Here is a 24,891-nt window from a genome sequence, read left to right on the forward strand (position 1 = left end):
CGGAAGAAAAGAAAGAAAAGAAAAAGTGTACATGTGTCTGGATACAACTGTGAATCATCAAGGATCGGTGGAGACCATATACAAACAATATAAAGGGGGCTGGGGATGTGGATGGAGTGCTAAGGCAAGATGCATCTCTATATGCTGAAGGGGTAGTACAAGCATGCTATGCAGATCTATGTCTAACTCCATCCAGTGCCATAAGAGGGATATAAGATATCATACATTGCCGATGCTAAGGCTGTGAATGGCGTGAACATGTACCCTGAGTCTGAATGAAAGCGAGCTAGCCTCTCCTGTGTCTCCATCTGGTGTCTCATTCGGATAGCTGCTATCTCTCGGTGACGGAGTCGGGGTGCTTTATGTCCAATCTGTCTAGGTCTCCTCTCCTGGCTCTCAATTCCTCTGCTCTCTGTGCGGTCACCCCACGTGGTACATCAGCTGGCGCACTGGCATAGCTCTCTGGAAGAAATCTGTGAGCTGGGACTGTCTCCCACCCCTAGTGGGAGCGGGTGTCTGGAGGAGTCTCTCTCGAGAACTATAAAGCTCTAGTAGTAGTTTGCCAAGCTATTGCTGGTCCGAGGCCTCCATCAACTGATGTAGTGAAGAGTGCTCCTCAAACAATCCTGCATATCTATCTCTAACCCCCTAGTGGGCTCTACATCTACACATACAAAGTGATCTTCAGTCTCCACCTCCTCGTGGCACAATCTGCATATCCGCTCAGCTCTGGGAACCTGTGCCGCTCTCCCAGCCTCTATCTCTAGCTGATGTGATGAGACTCCTAGCTGTCCAATAGCAACGCGAGAGCTGTGGCATGTATACATCCATGTACCGCGGTCGTTGTATAAACCCATCCCCTAAGATGCTCATAAAGAGGTCTTTGTAATAATACAGCATCTTCGGTGGTAGTGGGCTCTCTGGTGTTGTCCATGTCTCCTGTATGTAGTGCTGCCATATGTCCTGTCTCATCACTCTGTTCCTCTCATTGAGAGAGAGGTAACCCCGTGGAGCAGACTGATCATATTGAAAAGGTGGCAACCGCTCAATGTCTATCCCATGATGTGAGAACCATTGTAGCATCTATGCATACCAAGATCCAGTGTGTCCAGCCTCGGCCAGCTGTCTGGATACCTCAAAAGCTCGGCGGGATAATCTCTCCATGGGCATCTCCCTCATCCTGTATATAAAGGAGATCGTCTGGAACAATACCTCCACTGCCATAGGTGGTGCAGCAAACTCAACTCGAACAATGTCGTGCGGGACGGATGGTTTGCTGCGTATCATCCTCGAGAGCATCAAGATATGTGGTCTCTCTCCAGCTGTACCCATGTGGAGGCTGCAAGCCCTGGTGCCCAAACTGCTGCTGCATACATCAAGCCTAGTGTCACTAATGTATCAAAGAGCCACCCCTTTGTGTGCGGGGTTCCTGAAAATGTGCCTGATGACACTGACGCTCAAGGCCAGCAAGAGCTGCATACTCCCGGGTCACTTTCTCGGACTGCTTGAGCCATGGAGAAGTGTCCAGCTGAGCTAGTAAATGTGATGCCAAGGTAAACATAAGAGCTCACCACCTCGACCCGCCCTCCTGCTAATGTGAAAGTAGTGTGGCTCCTGACTGTGGGTGAGGTGTGGAAGATCATAACCTTGGTTTTCCCAAGGTTCACTGTGAGACCTTGCTGTGTGCAGAAGTCATCAAGAGCCACAAGGTGTCTTTGAAGCCCAACCTGCGTGTCGGATACCAAGACGATGTCATCAGCATAAAGCATAACATGGACAGTAATACCTGATAGCTCAACCCCAGAGCCTCCTCCCTGTGTGATGTAATTGATCACCTCATCAATATAGAGCCCAAAGAGCATGGGGGAGAGCGGGCACCCCTGCTTCACACCAATGGTGCTAGCAACTGTGTCGGACAAGCCTCCTGGGCATCGGACTATCCCAAAGACCTGCTCATATAGCCTGTATATGCCCCACATCATGTCTGAAGGTATACCTAGTGTCTGTAGTCGCTGAAAGAGGTGCTCTCTGGACACAGTATCAAATGCCTTGCGGAAATCTACAAAGCAACAATAGAGCCGTTGCCTCCGTGCCTTGGCCTGATCAATCAGGCACCTTAATGTAAAAATGTGGTCGATGGTCGAGAAGGCTCGTCGGAAGCCTGCTTGGCCTGCTGCTCTCAATCCCCCAACCTCAGCATGAGTGCTCAGCTTTGCCTCCAAAACTGCCCCGTATAGTTTGGCCAATATATGGCTGATTTGCCACCCGTCCATGTTGGAGTCGGCATATGGCCCTCCTAACCATAGGTGGGGTGAAGAAGGTGGAGACTGTGGAGCATGGCTCTGTGGGCTCTGGTATAGGAGACTCTGCAAGCACATCATAAAGTCTCTCTGCATGTCTGCCAGATGTGAGGATCGGTAATAGGTGTGGGAGGACGGGGCTCTCTGAGTCTCCTCCACGCAATAGCAGAAGCAGCTCTGCTCATGAGCATGTGATATGTGTCCCAGTACTGAACCTCCTCATAAGCTCGCCGCTTATGGCGGACGAGAGTATGCATCCTCCTGCTTGCCTGCCTCTGGGTGATCTCCCCGCGAGCCCTCTGCACTCAGAGACTGCAGTAAAGCTTTCTGCACTCGTCATCATACCATCGGTTCTGGGACATGCTCCCAGATGTAGGTGGCTGTCGTGTCTGTATGTGGTATGGGAAACTCCTCGCGGCTGCGGAGTACAGTACATGTGAGAGCTAGGAGATGAGCATAGCCATGGGTGCCGATGGGTCTAAGGCAAAGAGCTGATCATGAACATGATCGTACACATCGGCTAGGTCCTGAGTGAAGTGTGAAATAGTGCGTGGTGGCTGTATGATGGGTGGGTGGGTCTCCAATAAGCTCCTGAAAGTGAGGGATAGGTATGTATGATCCACCCCAATGGGGCATGGTGGTACGGTTACGTGAGACCATATCTGCTACCTCCCGAGATCCCAGCACATAGTCCACTGTACTACTGCCGCCTCCGCTGTACTACCAAGAAACCACCACTCCGTGTGTGTAATCTTGTACATATATCCCACATTGATCATTTGTGTGTACTTGGGATTCATGTGGTAAGCTCTCTACTTTGATGGTTTTGCACCTCTTTAATGATGTAAAGGTGTTGTTTCATTTCCAAACAAATTCCATTCATGTCAGTGTCCTTTCAAGTGAAATCATCTAGTAACTTTGCCCAACATTTCTACCTACAAATCCAATTGGGTCAACTTTCTACTACCCTTCCATGCCATTAACTCCATCCTACTAACTTCTCTCTATTTCTTATATCCTATATCACACTTCAAAAAATGTCATTAGCTCAAGCTGTTTGTCTCCCGTTAAAAAGTTTGTGCAGAAGCACGGCCACACAAAATGCTAGCCAGTAGTTGGCAAGAAAAAGATTATTCTCCCTTGAAAGATGAAAGGTTTGGAAATATACACATTCAAATATTTACATATTGAGGTAAGAATGGCTACTATCATGCCAAACCTACGCTAATTACATCAAGCCCTGTAGCCTACACAATATCTCGCCACCTTCCAATGCTTAATGTGTACAACCTTCAAGGACCTCCTTCAAAGGATATTGAAGATATTCAGATTCAAAACCTACTGCATCCCACTCGAATGCTAATTTTGGGTTACGCATGGAATCATCCCTCAACACATTGTTTCCAAGAATGGCATCTCCACAAATGAGAATAAAATCCTCATGTTGCAGCCACCCATCAACTATAAGGGAATGCAGCAACTCATGGGACATGTAGGGTATTACAGAATACATTCAACTTCTATACCTTAGGCTAATTGAAAATAACAAGCTCTAGATGTTGATGTAACATGGATGGAGCCTAATGTCAGACCTCGAAAGTCAAATTTTACATGTTACACCACCCCTTGACACCAAATAATGTCAGAGTCATTCCATCCTTATATTTTCTTTTGAACTAAATCCATGTCCATGACTCCATTGGCATACGCACTATGCATATGCTCTTCCCCTAATTAGTGCTATATAGAGCCCTTCCATCAAAGCATAAATCTCTTAATTGCTGCATTATGCTGCACAACAATTGAAGTAGACTATAGGTTTAAAATGCTGACATAGCTCAAGGGCTTCAGAATAGACCAACCAAGAATGTCATCAATGGAAGCGCGGGTTCTAGTTTGAAAGAGGAGAAAGCTTCTGTGAAACTCAAAACACTTGATGTTCTGGCAATTTCAAAACAATATTAAATCCAAATGTACAAATTGATGAGAACAGCTTAATGTCCATCACATATCCATCCAAGTGAGAATGCACTATACTATTTATAGAGTCCACACATTAGTTTCTTTCCAAGCCAATGATTGCCTTGGCATACTTTGCCACATTATGTCTTTAGCCTTAGAACCCAAGTAATTGTACACAACCTGCCCATGCCACTCCACAGGCAGAAAAATCTAGCCCCTTTCCATACTTAGGGTCCTGACAAAAAATTATAGACATTTGCTCTCATATGAACTGATCATTATCCCCAGAATAGATCGACACAAAAGAGTCAGTCGCTCCTGCTGCAAGGTACACCTTATATGGATGAAAAGAGAGAGCACAGATAGGTCCAAGTTTTTGTGCAAGGAAGCCATTATGGACGTAACGAAGCTCACTTATCCGTTCACCATACGCATTGAAAACTTTAATATATTGCTTAACAGAACCAATTGCAATCAAAGGAGCATGTCTATGGACAGAAATTGCTGACAATGGGTCTACACAAGCATCCACATCCAAATACGGGGTTGCAGTTTTCCTCATGTCAAAGAACTTCAGATCCCCTGCCACTGATGCCGATACTATCTGCAAGGATGTCACTGTTCAGTCTCTTACACAGATTCAAAATTGAAACATCACTCTTTCAAAACATACTGCACAAGAAGTTTCAACTGAATTTTTATGGACGAGATGGGCAAAACAGAACACTACAGCAAATTCCTTCATGACACGAGAACACCCCCCCCCCCCCCCCCCCGCGCCCCCCGCGCAACACACACACAGACGGAGAAAGAAAGAAAGATGTATTACCATCTTCAAAAAACCCACAGGGTCTGGGAGACCAAAAAGATAGTGCAATGTATCCATGATGAATCCTGAACCATGGAAAGAAAAACTGTTCGAAACTAACAACAAAGCTAAGTTATCCATGCGGTGCGACATGATGACAATTAGTGCTCATACAATGAAACCATCCTCCTCCAGAATAGAGAGAGATTAGGCGTCTACTATAAAAATTTTAAAAAAAAGAGAGATTCGGTGTCTACTAAAGACCCAATGGGCCTATGAGACCAAAGTGATACAATAATGTCCATGGCATATCTCATCATGGAATGGAAAAAAAAAAACAGAAACAAAACATAGCTATCTCACGGGGGTGATAAAAAAATGTCCATGGAATCTCATCATGGAATACCAGGAACATGGAACGTTAGAGGAGCATCAGACCCCAATAGATGGTATAGCACTCTCCAAAATATCAAGCATGGGGCTAATGAGTATGGCCGAGAGGTCTCCCTCAGCTATGTCATGTGCAAAGTTAGCTCGATGGTGGTGGAGCATGTCCTGGATCTAGAGTTGATGAGGGGATCGTGGCTGACGTCCAAGGGGGGCGGGGCATCGGGCACACTGGAATGTGGAGGCTCGGTCCAAGGTAGTTAACTCCTCTCGAGCGAGGTGGGCCCAGAGCAGCCCGACCGTATGGGTGTGTCCTCTACCTCTTGGGTCCATAAGAAATTGGTGATGATTGGCTGGTAAGGGAGGCGTCGGGCTGGCTGGGACCGAAGCTCTGTCAAGAAAGTGTCCCTGCGTCTACGGAGCTCAAGTAGGAAGAGCCCTAGGCAATGCTCATTTGGGAAGTCAATGATCCTAGAGTGTGGACCAAATCCCTCGTGAAACAGACAGTGAAACCCCCCGTGGATCTCATAGTATACTAGGCAATGACATATGTAATGCTCCTCTATCTCAACCTTTGTGTGGGATAATCGGCAGATGATCTCCGTATGAGCTCCCTGGCTCTGAAGATGCACTCAGCTCTACTTGTCTCCACTCTGAGGCGGTGGGATGAAACCCGTATTTGGCAGATCGCAATCTGCATGGCATGGGACACGTGAACACTGAAGTAGCACAACTGCTGGATGAATCCATCCTCAGTGAGCAAGAGGAAGTGATCTTTGTAGAAGTGCATCTTCGTTGGGAGCTCTGAAGGTGTGATCTATGTGCAGAGGGTGTAGAGGCTGAGAAGATCTCACCGAATAACCTGGTTGGTGTCCTCATGAGAGAGCCGAAGAAAAGGGGAGTCCAGAGTGTACTGAAGGGATAGTAGGCGGTCCATGCGGAGCCCATATATTGAGAACCAAGTGGAAACTTAGGCATACGATACTCTAGAGTGGCCCTGGAGTGCTAGCTGTCTCAAGGACTCCAAGGCAAGCCTTGAGTACATGTGAGGATCCATGTGACTCATGCGATGGAGGTATGTGACTATCTAAAAGACTGTATCCACTACCATCGACGCTGCATTTGGTGTGGGACTAATGGTTTGCTGCGGATCATACGGGAGAACATCATGACCTAGGGCCTCTCAACTCAATGCCAATCCTTGTCGAATAAATCTGGCCCCTAGAAGGCTGCTCCATACATCAAGGCTGGTGTGACAAGGGTGTCAACAAGCCAACCCTTCATCCTGGGCTCTTGAAAATGTGTCTGGAAGCACTGCCGCTCAAGTAGGCTCAAGGCTGCAAATCCCCATGTCACTCTGGCATGTGCGGGAAGCATGGGCTAGTGAAAGTGACACCAAGGTAAACATAGGATGAGATAATCTCCACAAGATCCCCTCTGTATGTGAAGCTCAATTTGGACGTGAGGGCCGGGAGGTATTGAAGACCATTACCTTGGTTATACCTAGGTTCCCGCCGAGTGCTGCATCCACTACCATCGAGGCTGCATTTGGTGTGGGACTGATGGTTTGCTGTGGATCATACGAGAGAACATGACCTAGGGCCTCTCAACTCAATGCCAATCCTTGTCTAAAAGACTATCCACTACCATCAAGGCTGCATCTGGTGTGGGACTGATGGTTTGCTGCGGATCATACGAGAGAACATCATGACCTAGGGCCTCTCAACTCAATGCCAATCCTTGTCGAATAAATCTGGCGCCTAAAAGGCTGCTCCATACATCAAGGCTGGTGTGACAAGGGTGTCAACAAGCCAACCCTTCGTCCGGGGCTCTTGGAAATGTGTCTCGAAGCACTGCCGCTCAAGTAGGCTCAAGGCTGCAAATCCCCGTGTCACTCTTGCATGTGCCGGAAGCATGGGCTAGTGAAAGTGACACCAAGGTAAACATAGGATGAGATAATCTCCACAAGATCCCCTCTGTATGTGAAGCTCAATTTGGACGTGAAGGGCCGAGAGGTATTAAAGACCATTACCTTGGTTTTACCTAGGTTCCCGCCGAGTGCAAAAGTCTTGTAAGGCATCCAACTTTCCTTGAAGCCCCATCGGCTGAATTTGAGAGGACGACAATGTCATCTCCATAAAATAGTAGGGGGATCGATATGCCTACGAGTGTAGGGCCAGCCCTACCTAATTTGTCAATGAAGCTCGAGATCTCATTAATGTAGAGGCCAAAAAGAGTGGATGATAGAGAGCAGCTTTGTTTCACCCCAATAGTGAAGGAAATGTCCTGCAATGTACCTCCTCGGGCTCTCAGTCATCATAGAGGGTGATGATGCTCCAAACCATGTCAAATGGGACTCCCATCTCCTATAGATGGTGTAGGAGGTAGGCTCGAGGTATAGTATCAAAAGCTTTGCATAAATCCACAAAGGAACAATAAATCCTATGATGTCGTGCTCTACCCTCCTCGATGATGGCAGGGAGGGTGAAGATGTGGTCAAGGGTAGAGTAGCTCCTCCAAAAGCCTGCTTGTCCTGAGGCTTTGCAAATGAACTGAGCTCCGTCTCTAGCATTGATCCATAGAGTTTGGCCAATCATGATCCTCCTGTAATTATTACAGCCTAGAGGATCAAGTGGATCTTTGGCTTTGATGATGGGATTGATGGTGTTAGCGAATCAAGAGGGTGGAAATCCTTCACAAAGGACTCTATTGAACATGTAGACTAGTAGGGGCACCATGGTATCATCGGCATGTGAGATGTACTCTCGACAATGAGTCCCTCCTGATCCTCGGCTTGCCCATTATGTAGTCTACGAATGGCCTTGAGGACCATGCCCTTTGTGAAGAAGGTGGAGGCGGTGTGGCGGGGATTTGGTGGAGGGGGAAAAGGTGGCTGATCAGGGATATGATCGGTAGAGGAAACGTGCATAGGAGTGCCATCTTTCGAGTAGGTGATGGGTGTGGAGGGGCGATGTTCTCAGAGTTTCCTCAAGGAAACTCTCCACTTCGGCCCTAAGAAAAGTCGGTATAACTCATCCTCTTTGTGAGTGTAGAACTCATGTTTCTTGCATTGGGTGAGCCGTTGAGAATCCCGTTGTGCTTGGCGCTTCATGACTTCCCAATCCGTACCTTATGCTTATGATGGGAGTGTGTGGCTCGACATTCATCATCATACCAACAATTCTAGAGCATGGAACTGCAAGGTGGCTTGGTGGTAGACCACCACGTATAGATGAAAGAAGTGGCAAATGTGTGGAGTATGGTGGTGAGTGTGAAGTGAGGCGGGTAGGGGGACAATAGGTTCCACATCTTGGAGTTGGCATAAGATGTGGTTGGAGTAAACAAGGTCAAGCATGTTATCAAAATGGACCTTGTAATGTGAGATGGGGGGCGGTGGCAGAGGAACGGGTGGCGTGCAAGTAAGAGTGAAGAGAGATAGACATGGTCAGCTTCAAATGGGAGTGGCGGGATGGAGAAATTGGGGAGAAGGTGTGCGAAAGCCAGAGACCCCATAAGGTAGTCCACGGTGCTAGTACCTCCTTAGTGAGGGAAGGAGGGGAGGGCGTCGGAGGAGGGCCATCGAGACATCCAGTTATAGATAACAAGACCATGTGCAACTGCCAACTCTAAGAAATATCTCCCATACACCGTGACCTCCTCATGGTCCGGTGATGATCTTTGCAGTTCCGTGTCAATGACGTCCAGCTCCTGTAGTCTGATAGGGTCGTCCAAATTGAGTACTGAGACCATCTGACTCCCCATCCAAGCATGGAAGTCCCCGAGCAAGAGGACTTTTCCCAACCGTGGGAACTCCATAATATCCCCATATAATGGTAATAAGTACAGTGATTGGCCATGCTGTGCGGTGTAAGGGGAGTGGCGCGGTGCAAAATAACATACAACAGTGTGGATGACTCTGTCACCGCTAAGCTATAGCCACACCCAAAGATACCCTGCATCCTTGTCCTTCCAAACGATGTTGAGAATCTGTCGGAGATGGGATCTAAAAAGGACAGCTACTCCTTCTAAGCCACATGCTCTGATGACTCTCTATTTATAAAATGACATCCCTACCTGTGAGAATCTCGCTCAAACCTCTTGAATTCGACCACAAGGTGCAATTGCAATTCCATACTGCTAACCTCAGGTGTTTGGTCTCATAGACCCCGCATCCCTACCATCTCTATAGATAGCCCACTTGCCCACTCTACGGGTGGGATGACTATCACAACCTCATGAACTGTCACCATCACTTGTGCTGGCGTGAGATCATCCCCTATCCACATCCATGTGCACTTGAGGGCAGCCCATTTGTCTAAGAAAGCCTGTCTGTTGGTGGCATCAGTGAATCTGATCATCCCCCATGTACACCTGTGTGCCCTTGGGGGCAGCCTGTCTGTCTAAGAAAGCCCATCTATTGGTGGCATCAGTGAATCTACTCATCCCCCATGCACACCTGTGTGCCCTTTAGGGCAGCCCGTCTGTCTAAGAAAGCCCATCTGTTGGTGGCATCAGGGAATCTGATGATGAGGGGCCGCTCTAGTGTCATAACCTTGCCTTCCCTCCATGTATCTACAAAGGAAGGGGCGATCCCATCCACTCCTATCATCTAGCAAAGCATCATGGCATCTGCCTTGGGGGAAGCCCCCACCTGTAGCCCCTGCACTCGCACATGGAGGGCCCTATCCTTCCTGTGTTTCTCCTCCTCGAGCCTCACGTATATATGATGCTCTGTGGGGGTTTGTTCTTCTTCACCACCTCCACACAATCCTTCTTGGTGGTCTGCAGTTCTTCCTGCAACTTATCACTCGCAGCCTTCCACTGCTCCAAGTCTGTCCTTTTACCCTCCTGAATATTCAGTTCCCCTTCCTCCACTATATGGTCCTTAACCGTAGGCTTTAGGGCTTCCATTACTGCCCGGAGTTCCCCTATCACCGGGGCAGCCTCTAGCATTGCCTGTTGTTGCATCTGGGTCTCTTTCAACATTTGAATCTCCTCCTCCTGATGATTCACCTTTACTGCCAATTCTTCAATCTTGATATTTTTGCCTTGTATCTCCTTGCGGAGGCCTTCCAGCTGTTTTTCATGTGGACCCTGTCCACCACCTTCTGCTGCTCGCCCAGCGCCTTTGTGGTGTTGTCCTCCACAGTCTTGATATACGCCTCCAGCTCCTGTAGGTTCATCCTAGCTATTTCCCCCTATTTTCTGCCTTGGTGGCCTGAGCAAGGGTGGGTGGGATAAGAGAGGTGGAGGGCAAGCACAAAAAGTGCGGACAGCAAAGAGGGCACAGCTGGGCAAACGCACAGCACGGACAGAGGGCAGCGCAATGGGCAGGCATGCGCAGCAGCAAGGGCAGCGATGGGCAACAAGTGCTAACGCGCAGTGTGGACAGCAAAGAGGGCAAGCGTGCAGCGCAGAGAGCCAAAGAGGGCGCAGCTGGGCACACGCACAGCGTGGATAGAGGGCAGCACAATGGGGGGGGGGGGGGGGGGGGGGCTGGGAACACATAACACACAGGGCAGCGTAATGGGCAGGCATGCACGGCAGCAAGGGGCACGGGCAACAAGTTCTAATGCCAGGAGTGCGAAGCCGGAGCAGGGCAAGGTACACAGGTTCAAGCCTCACTATATATATATATATAGAGAGAGAGAAAGAAAGAAAGAAAGAAAGATTTTATTAACGTCTTCCAAAAGACCGAACTCGGCCTATGAGACAAATCAGTGTACCTGTGTGGGGTATCCTTTGTCATCCCAACAAAATGAAAAAGTACTGAACTAAAAAAGCTGAATCTGGGTGTGCAATAAGTACAATGAGTGGGGGAGGTGATGGAGCTCTACTACTAGGAGAATGCAAAGCTATATGCATGGAATATACAATCATGATATGCAACCTAGCTAGCTCAATCCTGTACCATACTGGGGGTATAGAATGGTATACATCAATGAAGGGGCTGTCCACAGCTCCCTGAAGAACATGCCTGGGTCTGCTCTGAAGCGAGCCAGTCGCTCCGCACCCTCTCTGTGAAACTGAGCTCTGATCTCTGATCTCTGTCATCTCTCTCTCTGGTATAGGCGTGGTGTCCCAAAGCCAGGTGTCCTCTGTCTCCTGCGGGCTCTGAGTGTCTCTACTCTCTGGAGAGTAATTCCCTGTTGTGTAGGGGCTGGGAGTGGGGTGGATCTTTGAAAAAATGTAGTAATCTGTGTCTGTCGTCCCCCCTCTGGAGCTGTCTGAGCTTGTAATGATGGCTCTCTGTGACGTTGTATGTCTAGAATGAATCTCCCGAGTATGCGCTGGTCTGCTGCCTCAAAGATCTGGCGTAGGGAATGTGGCTCTCTGAATAAAATGGGATCTCTCTCTCTGATATGTATGCTCCTCACTCTCCACCTCCTCTCTGCACAATCTGCATACCCTCTCCTTTCGGGGGATCCGTGCTGCTCTGCCAATCTTTATCTCCAATCGATGTGATGAGACTCTAAGTTGACCAATAGCTACTCAGCAGCCGTGTGGTAAAAAGCCCTCCATGTATCTAGGCCTCTCTATAAATCCATCATCAGTGATACTCATGAAGTGATCTCTGTAGTATAGCATCTTCGGTGGAAGAGGCTGTGTAGGTGATATCCATGTCTCTCGTGTATAGAGCTGCCAGAGGTCCTGTCTCAATACTCTGTTCCTCTCACTATGAGAGAGACGGATATGTGGTGCATCCCTGTCATATTGGAATGGTGGTAGATGATCCATGTCTAGGCCATGCTGTGAGAACCAATGTGTGACCTGTGCATACCATGATCCTTTGTCTCCTGCCTTAGCTAGCTGTCTAGATGCCTCAAAAGCTCTGTATGACAATCTAACCTGTGGCATCTCTCTGAATCTGTCTAGCAGGCATATAGTCTGGAATATGGCCTCTACCATCATAGGAGGCGCAGCAAACTCTGCTCGGATAATGTCATGAGGTACTGACGGTTTGTTGCGTATCAAGCGTGCCATCATGAGGGCCTGTGGTCTCTCTATATGTGTCCACCAATGGGTAGCAAGTCTTGGCGCCCATACCGCTGCTCCTCCATACATCAGTGCCGGTGTGACTAATGTGTCACATAGCCACCCTTTCGTTCGGGGCTCTTGAAAATGCGCCTAGTGGCACTATCTCTCTAGCATAACCAATGCTGCATATCCCCGTGTCAATCTGGCTCTGGCTGCTGAACCCATCGTGAAGCGCGTGGCAGCTGCAGAGAAGGTAACCCCTAGGTACACGTATGATGTCACCACCTCCACCTTGCGTCCTGCGAGAGTGAAGCGCGTGGCAGCTGCAGAGAAGGTAACCCCTAGGTACACGTATGATGTCACCACCTCCACCTTGCGTCCTGCGAGAGTGAATGTCAACTGACTCTTGCCCTGTCTCGATGTATGAAAGACCATAACCTTGGTTTTCCCAAGATTCACAGTAAGACCACTTTGTGTGCAGAAATCATCGAGTGCATGTAGATGTTGCTTTAGACCTCCTGGAGACTCAGACACTAATACAATGTCATCAGTATAAAGCATAATATGTACTGAGGTACGTGCTAGATCAACTCCATCTCCACCTCCCCGTGTAATGAAGTCAGCCACCTCATCAATGTATAACCCAAATAGCGTGGGGGAAAGTGGGCATCCTTGCTTCACACCAATGGTGCTAGCAATAGTCTCCGACATACCTCCTGGGCATCTGACTCGCCCAAAAACTTGCTCATATAATGCATAGATGCCCCATGTCATATCCGCTGGTATGCCAAGAGACTGCAGGCGCTGAAAGAGCCTCTCTTGTGGTACTGTGTCAAATGCCTTGCGGAAATCCACAAAGCAGCAATAGAGCTTTCTCTTCCTCACTCTGGCCTGATCAATCATACATCTCAAAGTGAATACATGGACAGTGGTAGAGAAAGCTCTCCTAAAGCCTGCCTGCCCTGATGAGCGTAAACCTGCTCGCTCAGCATATAAGCTAAGCTCTTGCTCCAACACGTGGCCAACCATAACCGTCCTATAGTTGCTCGGATCGAGCATATACCCTGTTTTGTGGATCGACACAATGGTGTGCATCGTCCACTCCGCAGGCAAACCCTCTGCTAGTGTCCTATTAAACAGGTGTGCAAGAAAAGGAGCCAAAGAATCTACTGCATATATGAGATGCTCACCCTGTAGGCCCATATGGTCGGCGGCCTGTCCATGCTGTAAGCAGCGGATAGCTTCCTTTACCATCGAGTGGGTAAAGATGCTAGTTGTGGTAGGTCGAGGCTCTTGTGGCTGAGGTATAGGTGGATGTCACTATTTGGGCATTCTCTGCGCTTCAGGCCTATGGACGAGTTCTGTAGGATGGACTGGCATCTTATGGTTGGGGACTTATGTCTACACCGAGAGCCAGTAGGCTGGATATATGGGTTGGGATTGTGTATCTGCGCCCAAATCCAGAGTGTGGTACCACGGACTACAAGCTAAATGAATAGGGAGACTGTTCAATGCATCCTTGCATAACATGTTTGCAAGTTAAAAATCCTATCTTTGCATGAACTATTTGATTGCATGCAAGATTTGTTTGTGTAGTTCACATGTAGGGGACGCCCTCTTGTGAACCGTGCGAGTGAAACTGTATTCTGACCTCGTTTGTGGGTTGTAGACAGGTGGTAAGTACACCACTTTACTCTTTTATGAGTTAAAGCAATGTATTCTTTGTTTTGCAGGTCCACACTTTAATAAGTGTGTCCGCCCAAGTTATAAGTGAGATTGGGCGTCCACACTTCATTAAAGCTCGGGCGGACAAACTATAAGTAAGAATAGACTAGAATTCCCTTCCGGTCGGCTAGGCGAGTGTCCAGGCACCCTTCCCACTAAATTTGTGTGGAAAAGGGATGGTTATGGACTGGGTGGCAGTATGAGGACCTGCCACCATGCTATTACTCATTTTGAAAATTACCTCTCTCTACACTCTCTCTCTAGAAATAGGCGCCCCCCTTCAAGAGAGCCTATTTTTGTTATTCTCTCTAACTTTTTGCTTGGTGAGAGTGCTGATTTTCATTCCCTCTTGCTCCCAGCTCCAATGGAAAGCTTGAAGATTCTTCCTTTCACAGTTAAGCCTCCAGTTGCTCACCTTTTCACTCTATCTCTCTCTTCTAAATGAATATGGAGTCTCCTAACCATTCTACCGCCCCCAAATTCTGCTGAAACCCTAATTTTCAGAAACCCTAATTCTGCAGAAACTCTAATTTCAGAAACCCTAATTTTGGAGGAAACCATACCAAGCTGTGCCCCTTACTCATAGGCATCTAAAGAGCCCAAAATGCCCAATTTTGGACTCATATAACCTGCTTAAAACCCTAAAAATCAGAAACCCTAATTTCAGCCGGAAGTGGAAAACGGTCACATTCAAGCTGTAGTTCGTCCGCACGGAGGTGGAGCTCGACATTGATCGTCCAATACTTGGTAAGAGCATTTTGCAAGCAATTTTCAATTTGAGATTCGAATGCTTTGTCAATATGGTCTCCTATGTCTCGGTCCTGGCACACACATGTGTATGTGTATGGATGCCAGTGGAGCATAGCTGCGTTTGACAAGCTTCAAGGAATCAAGGAACGAAGCTACTCTCAAGTGAAGCTATGGATTCCATCGTCTACGACAAATTTGTTTGCAATGCTGTTTTCATGATCATGGATGCACTTGAACAGTTTGGCATGTGAATGCCCGTGAGGCTTGTAACAGTTTTCCTTGATAATAAAATCTATTACAAGGGGGGTCGGCCCTTTCCGGCCCTAGTGCAGTGTGCAAAAATAAAATTCAGCTTCTTACTCTATTGTGTTGCGCCATTTAAAATTGTTTAATTATGTTAATAGCTTAAGTGTTTGCCAAGATTGTGCTCAACCCCGACCGGGGGAATCTCATTGGTATCAGAGCCTAGGATCTTCCTCCTTTCTGTGTGGAAGACGGTCCTAATCTAGCTTACACTAGCTGTTAGCATTCTTAAGCATTATGGCGAGCCAAACAGGTACTTCACGGGATGTAAATCCAAGGAAGAGTACATATGTGAAGCCAAGAGGAGACAATGTGCATGATGATACTCAAATGCATGAACAATACACTGCTGAAAATGTTTTTCTTGGGTCACATGATGGTATTGCACATGCCGGACAGCCATCTTATGTTAGAAGGGAAGGAAATGCAACTCATGTATATATGGAACAGCCATCCCGAGGTAAGGAGAAGGCTATACAGAGTGATGCACATGATGCTATGCAGGCTGAAATTGCAGACCTCAAAAGGCAATTATGTATGATGCAAAAACAACTCAAGGATATGCATGAAGACTCACAGTCAAGGCATGTATCTCGTGTGTCAAAGCATTCTCCTTTTGTGAATGATGCATTGGAAAATGTTGCCATGGAATTGGGGGTTCAACCAAGAGATATGGCTGTCTCTTACCTCATGGGACAAGGTGATGTAGTTACTCGAAAGGAAGGAGGGCTTAGGTTTAAAAAGCCTCCTCTTATGAATCAACATGCAGCTGAAACATCAAAGCTTAAATCTATTGTGCGACAGGAAAGAGAAGAGGCGTCTGCTACCTCTCATCATGCCTCTACCGCACATGTTTCTCCTCCCCACAGGTCATCTATTAAAGCTCATGAAAGTCTTCTCAAGGAACCGACTCATAAATCAGCCCCTCCTCATGATGGAATTGAGCGATATGTTCCTACTAATGAAGCAAATAAGCAACCAATCGAGAGAGATGAAGAGGAAACGCATCAACATAAGAAGAAGAAGACTAAAGAGTTTACTGCAGGTGACAAAACAGTTAAGTTTGAGTATTTTCATGGAGAATATGATTCTACCAAAGCTCTATCTTTTATCTCCCAATTTGAAATTGCTTTTCATGAGGGAGAATTTTCAGAATCATCAAAACTCAGACATGTGGGCATGTACATGAAAGGCACTGCTGCTCATTGGTGGTTGGCCGAGAAGCTTTCCGGCAACACCATTTCTACATGGGCTGAATTCAAACAAAAGTTTTATGATCAATTTTTGCCTCCAAATTTTACTCAGGATATATGCAGGAAGTGGGACAGGTTGGAGCAAAAAGAAGGGCAATCCATTACCTCTTACGTCTCCAAATTTTGGGAGGTATTAATGGAAGTGTTACCCTTCATGACCGTTACTGAAGAAGAAAAGAAGAGGAAATTTGAGTCAGGATTGCAACCCATCTTCCAAAGAGGACTACAAATCTATCCAAACCAAACTCTTCGTCAACTCATAAACTCGGTCTTGGCTTCCGAAGAGCTTAATGTCAAATGGGTGCAATCTAGAATTGACCAAAGCTTGGGCAAGGGTAAGGAGAAAGCTGGTTTTAATGTGCAAAAGGGTGGACAGCCCTTTAGAAGAGATTTCAAAGCCATGCACAAAGCTGAAAATTCAGATTTGAAGGATGTAAAGCCCCCTCAAAGAGCTGAAAATGCAAAAGAAAAGAAACCGTGGCAGAAAAAGGGTGTTTATGGCTTGACTCCTCAACAAAGGGTACAATACATTCGTGAAGGCAAATGCTTTAGATGCGGTAGTAAAGATCACATCTCTCCACAATGCCCTAACAAGAATAAGAAGCCAGAAGAGCCTAAAGTGCATGTCAACATGGTATATGATGTACAGGGCAACACGGGACATGCAAACATGCATAGAATGGTATGCAAAGCATGGGGACAACTAAAAGACCAGCCAGCTTTATTCATGTTTGATGACTGCTCCACTGACAACTTCATCTCCACTGATATGGCTGCTGCCTTGGGGATTGAAGTAGGTGACATGGGACCCGAAATTCATGCATGTTCAGCTTTTCTGGAAAAAGATGTGAAGGTTACACCCCTTATTGGAAAGCTGCGAATGCATATCCAAGGATACCTCGACCACGAGAACTTTCTCGTTGCCCCTCTTAGTGGATGTGATGTATTACTGGGAAAACCTTGGCATGCACGCCTTGAGCCTACCAAGAATTACAAGACCAACAAAATCACTTTTATGTATAAAGGTAGAGAGCATCATTTAGATGCAGGTGTGTCGGGTGATACTATCCCCGTTGTATCTCATATACAAATCAATAAAGCAATGAAAAAGAGTGTTTCTTCGTACTTGGTTTTTGTACGTGATAATGTGGAACACAGTAATGTACATGTGGACACTCTTACTAAAGAGAGGCTGAAATTTTTAAGCGAATTCGGGGATTGTTTTGCTGACTCTTTACCTAATGTAATGCCTCCTTCACGGCCAGAAGATCACCGCATTGAATTAGTTCCAGGGAATTCACCTCCAAATAGGCCAGCATATCGTGTTAGTGCTTGCCAACAAGAAGAGATTATGAAACAAGTGGGTGAACTACTTGAGAAAGGCTTGGTGCGGCCTAGTTCTTCGCCATTTTGTTCACCCGTTCTTCTTGTACAAAAGAAAGACGGTTCATTCCGTATGTGTGTGGATTACAGAGCATTAAATAAGATTACCATCAAGAATCGGTTTCCCATACCGAGGATTGATGATATCTTGGACAAGCTGGATGGATCATCTTGTTTTAGTCGCATTGATCTTAAAAGCGGCTATCATCAAGTGCGAGTGATGCCACAGGATGTACATAAGACAGCATTTCGCACTTCTTTTGGTCTCTATGAGTATTTGGTTATGCCATTCGGTCTTACAAATGCCCCGGCTACTTTCAATCGCATGATGGACCGAATTTTCAGAAATCATAGAACTTTTACAGGTGTGTTCTTTGATGACATTCTTGTATTCTCCAAGAATGAGGAGGATCACAAAAAGCACTTAAGAGTGGTCTTTGAAGAACTAAGGCAGCATAAGCTTATGATCAACGCCAAAAAGAGTGAATTTTTCCTTTCAGAGATTCACTACTTGGGACACATAGTATCAAAGGATGGTGTACGAATGGATCCTGCAAAGATCCAAACCATCAAAGATTGGCCAGAACTTAAATCTATTCATGAAGTCCGAAGCTTTCTTGGTCTATGTTCATATTACAGGAGATTTATCTTTCACTTTGCAATGATTGCTTCGCCATTGCATGAACTCACCAAGAAACGTCCTATGTTTAAATGGACAGAGGTTGAGATTAATGCTTTCAATAAGCTCAAAAATGCCATTATCACAGGGCCAGTCTTAATCATTCCAGACTTGCAAAAGCCATTTGTGGTAGAATGTGATGCTTGTGGCAATTGCATTGGAGCCGTCTTAAATCAAGAAGGACATGCCATTGCATTTGAAAGCAGGAGATTGCAAAATGCTGAACTTACTCTTGATGTTTATCAGAAGGAATTATTGGCCGTCATTCATACTCTCACAGTATGGAAACATTACTTATTGGGAGCTGAATTTGTTGTCAAAACTGATCACCAAAGTTTGCGGTACTTTCTTACGCAAACTAAACTCTCTGAGAAACAAATGAGAATGGCCAATTTTCTCTCAATGTTTCATTTTCAGATTTTGCATACTCCTGGCAAGAAAAATGTGGTAGCAGATGCATTGTCCAGAAAACCATATGTGGCTGCAATTTCGGTTGCTTCTCATCAAGACTTGTCTACTATGCGAGAAATGTACCATTTGGATGCTGATTTTTCAGATTTATGGGCTGATTTAATGACTGGTCATACACATGCTTCTTATGTGGTCAAAGATGGTTATATCATGAAGGATAACTGCTTATGTGTGGTTTCAAACATGAGACAAAAAGTTTTGGATGAATGTCATGCACCACCTTATGCAGGGCATAGAGGGATACTCCCTACTACTCAAATGATTGAGAGATACTTCTTTTGGCCAGGTATGAGGAAAGATATAGAAGCCTATGTACGTGCATGTGTCACCTGCCAAAAGGTAAAATTTGATAGGCAAAAGACTCCTGGTTTGCTTCAGCCTTTGCCTATTCCGGACCAGCCATGGGAAAGCATTGCAATGGATTTTATTATGGATTTACCCCGCACCCCAAATGGCAATGATGCAATATGGACAATTGTGGACAGGTTTAGTAAACAAGCACATTTTCTACCTGTCAAAAAGACCATAAAACCAGAACATATGGTCAAAATTTTTGTGTCACAGGTATTTAAACACCATGGTATGCCCAAATCAATTGTGGGAGACAGGGATCCCCGAACAACAAGCCTCTTTTGGAGAGCTCTTTTTGATAACATGGGCACAAAGCTGAATTTTTCTTCAGCTTATCATCCTCAAACGGATGGACAAAGTGAAGCTGCAAATTCAGCTGTGTTGGATTTGCTTAAATGCTATGTGACAGATCAGAAATCTTCTTGGGAAAAGTATCTACCGCTTGTAGAATTTGCATACAATAATACGGTACATGCTTCTACAGGCAAGGCCCCATTTGAGATCATTTATGGCAAAGTGGTATTGCCACCTATCTTACGCACAAAAGATGAGATATTTGCTGCTGATGACTTTGTCAGGGACCTTGATATTGCCTTTTCACAAGTTCGGACAGCCATTGCACGCTCTCAAGCAAAGCATAAGAAAGCTGCCGACAAGCATAGAAGGCAATTGGACATTAAAGAGAATGACTTGGTATTGCTAAAATTTGAGAAAGCTAGACTCAGGAAGAGGTCTGGCAAGGAGAGACCATGCCCAAAACTCTCTACCAGGTATTATGGACCCTTCAAGGTGATCAAGAAGATCAATGATGTGGCTTTTCGACTTGCTTTACCGCATCATTGGAAGATTCATAATGCATTCCATGCGAGCCTCTTGCGCAAATATGTGGGACCGGAACCTTTGGAACCGGTTATGGAAGATCCACCAGAGGTGGAAGAGCTGGAAGAGGTATTGCAGCCAGAGCAAATTGTGTTTCATAAGGAGCGAAAGTTTGCAGGTGGCAAACTCCAGAGGCGCTACCTTGTGAAATTCAAGAACTATTCTCCTATGGATGCAAAATGGATGGATGAAACATACTTTCAGGAGTATCCGCAGCTCCTCCAAGCATATTTGGAAGCATTTCAGTTGCGGTCAACTGTTTAGAAGCAGGGGAGGATGTCACTATTTGGGCATTCTCTGCGCTTCAGGCCTATGGACGAGTTCTGTAGGATGGACTGGCATCTTATGGTTGGGGACTTATGTCTACACCGAGAGCCAGTAGGCTGGATATATGGGTTGGGATTGTGTATCTGCGCCCAAATCCAGAGTGTGGTACCACGGACTACAAGCTAAATGAATAGGGAGACTGTTCAATGCATCCTTGCATAACATGTTTGCAAGTTAAAAATCCTGTCTTTGCATGAACTATTTGATTGCATGCAAGATTTGTTTGTGTAGTTCACATGTAGGGGACGCCCTCTTGTGAACCGTGCGAGTGAAACTGTATTCTGACCTCGTTTGTGGGTTGTAGACAGGTGGTAAGTACACCACTTTACTCTTTTATGAGTTAAAGCAATGTATTCTTTGTTTTGCAGGTCCACACTTTAATAAGTGTGTCCGCCCAAGTTATAAGTGAGATTGGGCGTCCACACTTCATTAAAGCTCGGGCGGACAAACTATAAGTAAGAATAGACTAGAATTCCCTTCCGGTCGGCTAGGCGAGTGTCCAGGCACCCTTCCCACTAAATTTGTGTGGAAAAGGGATGGTTATGGACTGGGTGGCAGTATGAGGACCTGCCACCATGCTATTACTCATTTTGAAAATTACCTCTCTCTACACTCTCTCTCTAGAAATAGGCGCCCCCCTTCAAGAGAGCCTATTTTTGTTATTCTCTCTAACTTTTTGCTTGGTGAGAGTGCTGATTTTCATTCCCTCTTGCTCCCAGCTCCAATGGAAAGCTTGAAGATTCTTCCTTTCACAGTTAAGCCTCCAGTTGCTCACCTTTTCACTCTATCTCTCTCTTCTAAATGAATATGGAGTCTCCTAACCATTCTACCGCCCCCAAATTCTGCTGAAACCCTAATTTTCAGAAACCCTAATTCTGCAGAAACCCTAATTTCAGAAACCCTAATTTTGGAGGAAACCATACCAAGCTGTGCCCCTTACTCATAGGCATCTAAAGAGCCCAAAATGCCCAATTTTGGACTCATATAACCTGCTTAAAACCCTAAAAATCAGAAACCCTAATTTCAGCCGGAAGTGGAAAACGGTCACATTCAAGCTGTAGTTCGTCCGCACGGAGGTGGAGCTCGACATTGATCGTCCAATACTTGGTAAGAGCATTTTGCAAGCAATTTTCAATTTGAGATTCGAATGCTTTGTCAATATGGTCTCCTATGTCTCGGTCCTGGCACACACATGTGTATGTGTATGGATGCCAGTGGAGCATAGCTGCGTTTGACAAGCTTCAAGGAATCAAGGAACGAAGCTACTCTCAAGTGAAGCTATGGATTCCATCGTCTACGACAAATTTGTTTGCAATGCTGTTTTCATGATCATGGATGCACTTGAACAGTTTGGCATGTGAATGCCCGTGAGGCTTGTAACAGTTTTCCTTGATAATAAAATCTATTACAAGGGGGGTCGGCCCTTTCCGGCCCTAGTGCAGTGTGCAAAAATAAAATTCAGCTTCTTACTCTATTGTGTTGCGCCATTTAAAATTGTTTAATTATGTTAATAGCTTAAGTGTTTGCCAAGATTGTGCTCAACCCCGACCGGGGGAATCTCAGCTGTTGTGGGCCGTGGTATAGGCCCTCTGCATATGTGTGCCATGTCTGTGGGTCTGCAATGGGTGTCGGTGTCTGGGGCTCTCTGAAGTGCCGCCATGAGATAGGGCTATCTTTACTCATGAAGAAATGAAGGATCTCTAGCTCCTGTATCTTTGCAAAGGCCCGCCTTTTGCGGCGAGTGAGTCTCCTCATCTCTCTCCTCGACTCCTGCTCTGTGATGGCTCCCAAGGCTCTCTGTATGCGGAGCGGTGAGTATAGGGCTCTGCACTCGTCATCATACCATCTGTTCTGGGGCACAATCCCAAATCTCATAGGCTCTCTTGAGTGGACACGATGTGGGAAGCTCTGTAATGCAGCCGTGTGTAGGAGTGATGCCAACTGGGCTGTAATGGTATCCATAGGTGCCAGGGGATCCATGAGTAGGAGCCCATCCTCTACTCTGCCAGTGTAAATGTCTGCCATGTCATGTGTGAAGTAGATGGTAGTGTGTGGCGTCGGTATGTGGGGGGTTGGTGATACTGGTGATCCGGCTAGTGAAAATGCCAAGTACGTATGATCTGCCCCAATAGGACGAGGTGGGATGGAGAATGAGGTGACAAGCTGTGATGCCTCCAAAGATCCCATAATGTAGTCCACTACCGTGCCTCCGGTCCGTGTATGACCCCCATGTGGGAAGCATGTCAGCCCTCCTGATCCCGGCCCCTGTAGCATCCCGTTATAAATAACAAGACGATGCCAGGCTCCCAACTCTAGTAAGTAGTCCCCATAATGTCCTCTGACTGGTGCAATGTCCTCTGACGCCCGACTAGCCCCTATCTCCTGTGGATCCACAGGGTGGATGATCTCCATGTCATCATAGTCATACACCTCACACTGTCTGTTCTGTGTGTGGGCATTGAAGTCACCCGTAACAAATACTTCCCCTAGTGTAGAATAATGCATAATCTCCTCTGGTAGACAAGTGTATGGCGAGGCTCCTGTCTCCTCCTTTTGTGGCATGTCCTCTGTAATTACATAGGAGGATCCTGATGGAGGAAAGTAACATAGGGCTATGTATATAACCCTGTCCTGTGAGAGCTGTAAGCTGATCCACATGTATCTGGCCTCTGGATCCTGTGCTACCACTCTCAGTCTCCCCCCTATAGCTCCCGTCTGAATAGAACTGCTACTTCCCCCGACCCTCTCGCAGTACCCTGGCGTGTGGTCCTCCTGTATGCTAACTCCCACTGGAATCCCTCTACTCGAGGTAGCCCTCTCTCTGGGCTCTGATGTGTCTCTGTCAGAAGTATGACGTCTCTCCCCACCATAACATGCTCCAGTCGTCCAAACTGCACCCATAGTGAACCATTACGGTTCCTTACTGCCATGTGTCTCTCTGTCAGTGGCCTAGTCTGTGTCCCATAGGCCCCAAACCGCTGATCCATGGGCCGTCCATCAATGATGTCTCGATAGAAGGCCTTCTTGCCTTCTCTCCTCGCGTGTAAGACTCATGGCGTGCAAGCTCTCCTATGCTCTAGCTGCATCCTCGTGAGATCATCATCCAAGAAAATAGGAGCTCCCTCTAAGCCTCGTAGTATGACCCTCTTCCTCATGAAGGTGACCCTCTCCGTCTCTCCTGCAAACTGTAGGATGAGGGCTCGCTTGCGTATTGAGTCTTTCCCGACTCTCCATGCTTTGGTGAAGGGGAGAGGGTCCTCTTCCCTGTAGCCTAGCTTCATGCATAGAAGCTGTCCATCTTTCTCAGGAGTGGAGTTGGGTGTCTCGGCTATACCTGTGACTCGAATGTTGAGGCGGCGGGCATGCCTCATCTTCTCCTCCTCAATGATGGTGTGAATGATTTGGTGTTCTTTCCTTTGAGTCCCCTCCCTCACTTCTTTGCGGATGTTCTTCTTCACCACCTCAACCCATCTTGACTGCTTGGCTTCGAGTTTTCCCTCCATGTCCTTTGTGATCTCCTTGGAGATCTCTTCTTTGATGGCCGTGAGAGTGTTCTCATTGATCTCCCCTTCTTCCTTCTTGGTGTTCTTGACGGCTACCAGTTCCACTTTCAATGCACTCACCTCCTCCTTGAGTGCTGTGTTCTCTTGTTCAAGGCCCGTGACCCGTGCTTCGAGGGCCAAGATGTGCCGGTGTAGTTTGTTCTCCACCTCATTGAGGTTGGAATCGGATGTCTTCTTATTCTCCTTGATTAGTGCCTTCATTGCCGTCTCGAGGGCCTCGAGTTTCTCTTGGAGACTCGGGGTCATTCCTCGAGATTGAGGAGAGAGAGAGTTATGTTGCTGCCTTGGGGGCCTGAGCAAGCGTGGGTGGGGAAAGGGGGGCCCAGACCCTAACGGAGAGGGAGGCGGGCCAGCATATTGCCAGCAGTACTGGCCGCCACTGGCGAACAGAGAGGGTGGCTACGCACAGAGGCGCGAAGCGAACAGGGAACAGCGAAGAAGTGAAGCAAGCGGCGAACAGTGCAGCGAAGAGCGGGCAGCGAACAGTTGCGGGCGGCGAGGGCAGAGGCGAGGGATGTCAAGAGAGAGGAGCAGTGAACAGCGACAGTAGCGAACAGAGAGCAGCGGGGAGAAGGCGGCGGTGAGCAGGGGCGGCCCAAGGAGAATGCGGCGGCGACAGTAGCGAACAGAGGAGAGGGCGGCGAACTGAGAGCAGCGGGGAGAAGGCGGCGGTGAGCAGGGGTGGCCCAGGGAGGGAGAAATGAAATGAAATGAAATGTTATATTAACGTCTTCAAAAGGCCATAATGACCTATGAGACCAAAAGTTACATC

At 46.9% G+C, this 24,891-nt stretch overlaps 1 protein-coding gene across 12 annotated transcripts in view; it reads right to left on the bottom strand.

Moving 5' to 3' along the window:
• Positions 1 to 4,218: 4,218 nt before the first annotated feature.
• The window catches only part of LOC147622635 (regulatory-associated protein of TOR 1-like), a 107,187-nt gene continuing 86,514 nt past the window's right edge, over positions 4,219 to 24,891 (bottom strand). For all 12 annotated transcript variants that reach the window (XR_015269460.1, XR_015269458.1, XR_015269459.1 and 9 more), the window contains one exon: positions 4,219 to 4,866. Coding sequence is in view for 8 of the 12 variants with exons in the window: in XM_086822175.1 (XP_086678301.1) it covers positions 4,525 to 4,866 (342 nt within the window). In the remaining 4 variants the exon portion in view is untranslated. The remainder of the gene's footprint in view (positions 4,867 to 24,891) is intronic.

This window comes from Cibotium barometz, chromosome 28 (genome assembly GCF_041138505.1).
Source record: "Cibotium barometz isolate CiBa-2024 chromosome 28, ASM4113850v1, whole genome shotgun sequence".
NCBI lineage: Eukaryota > Viridiplantae > Streptophyta > Polypodiopsida > Cyatheales > Cibotiaceae > Cibotium > Cibotium barometz.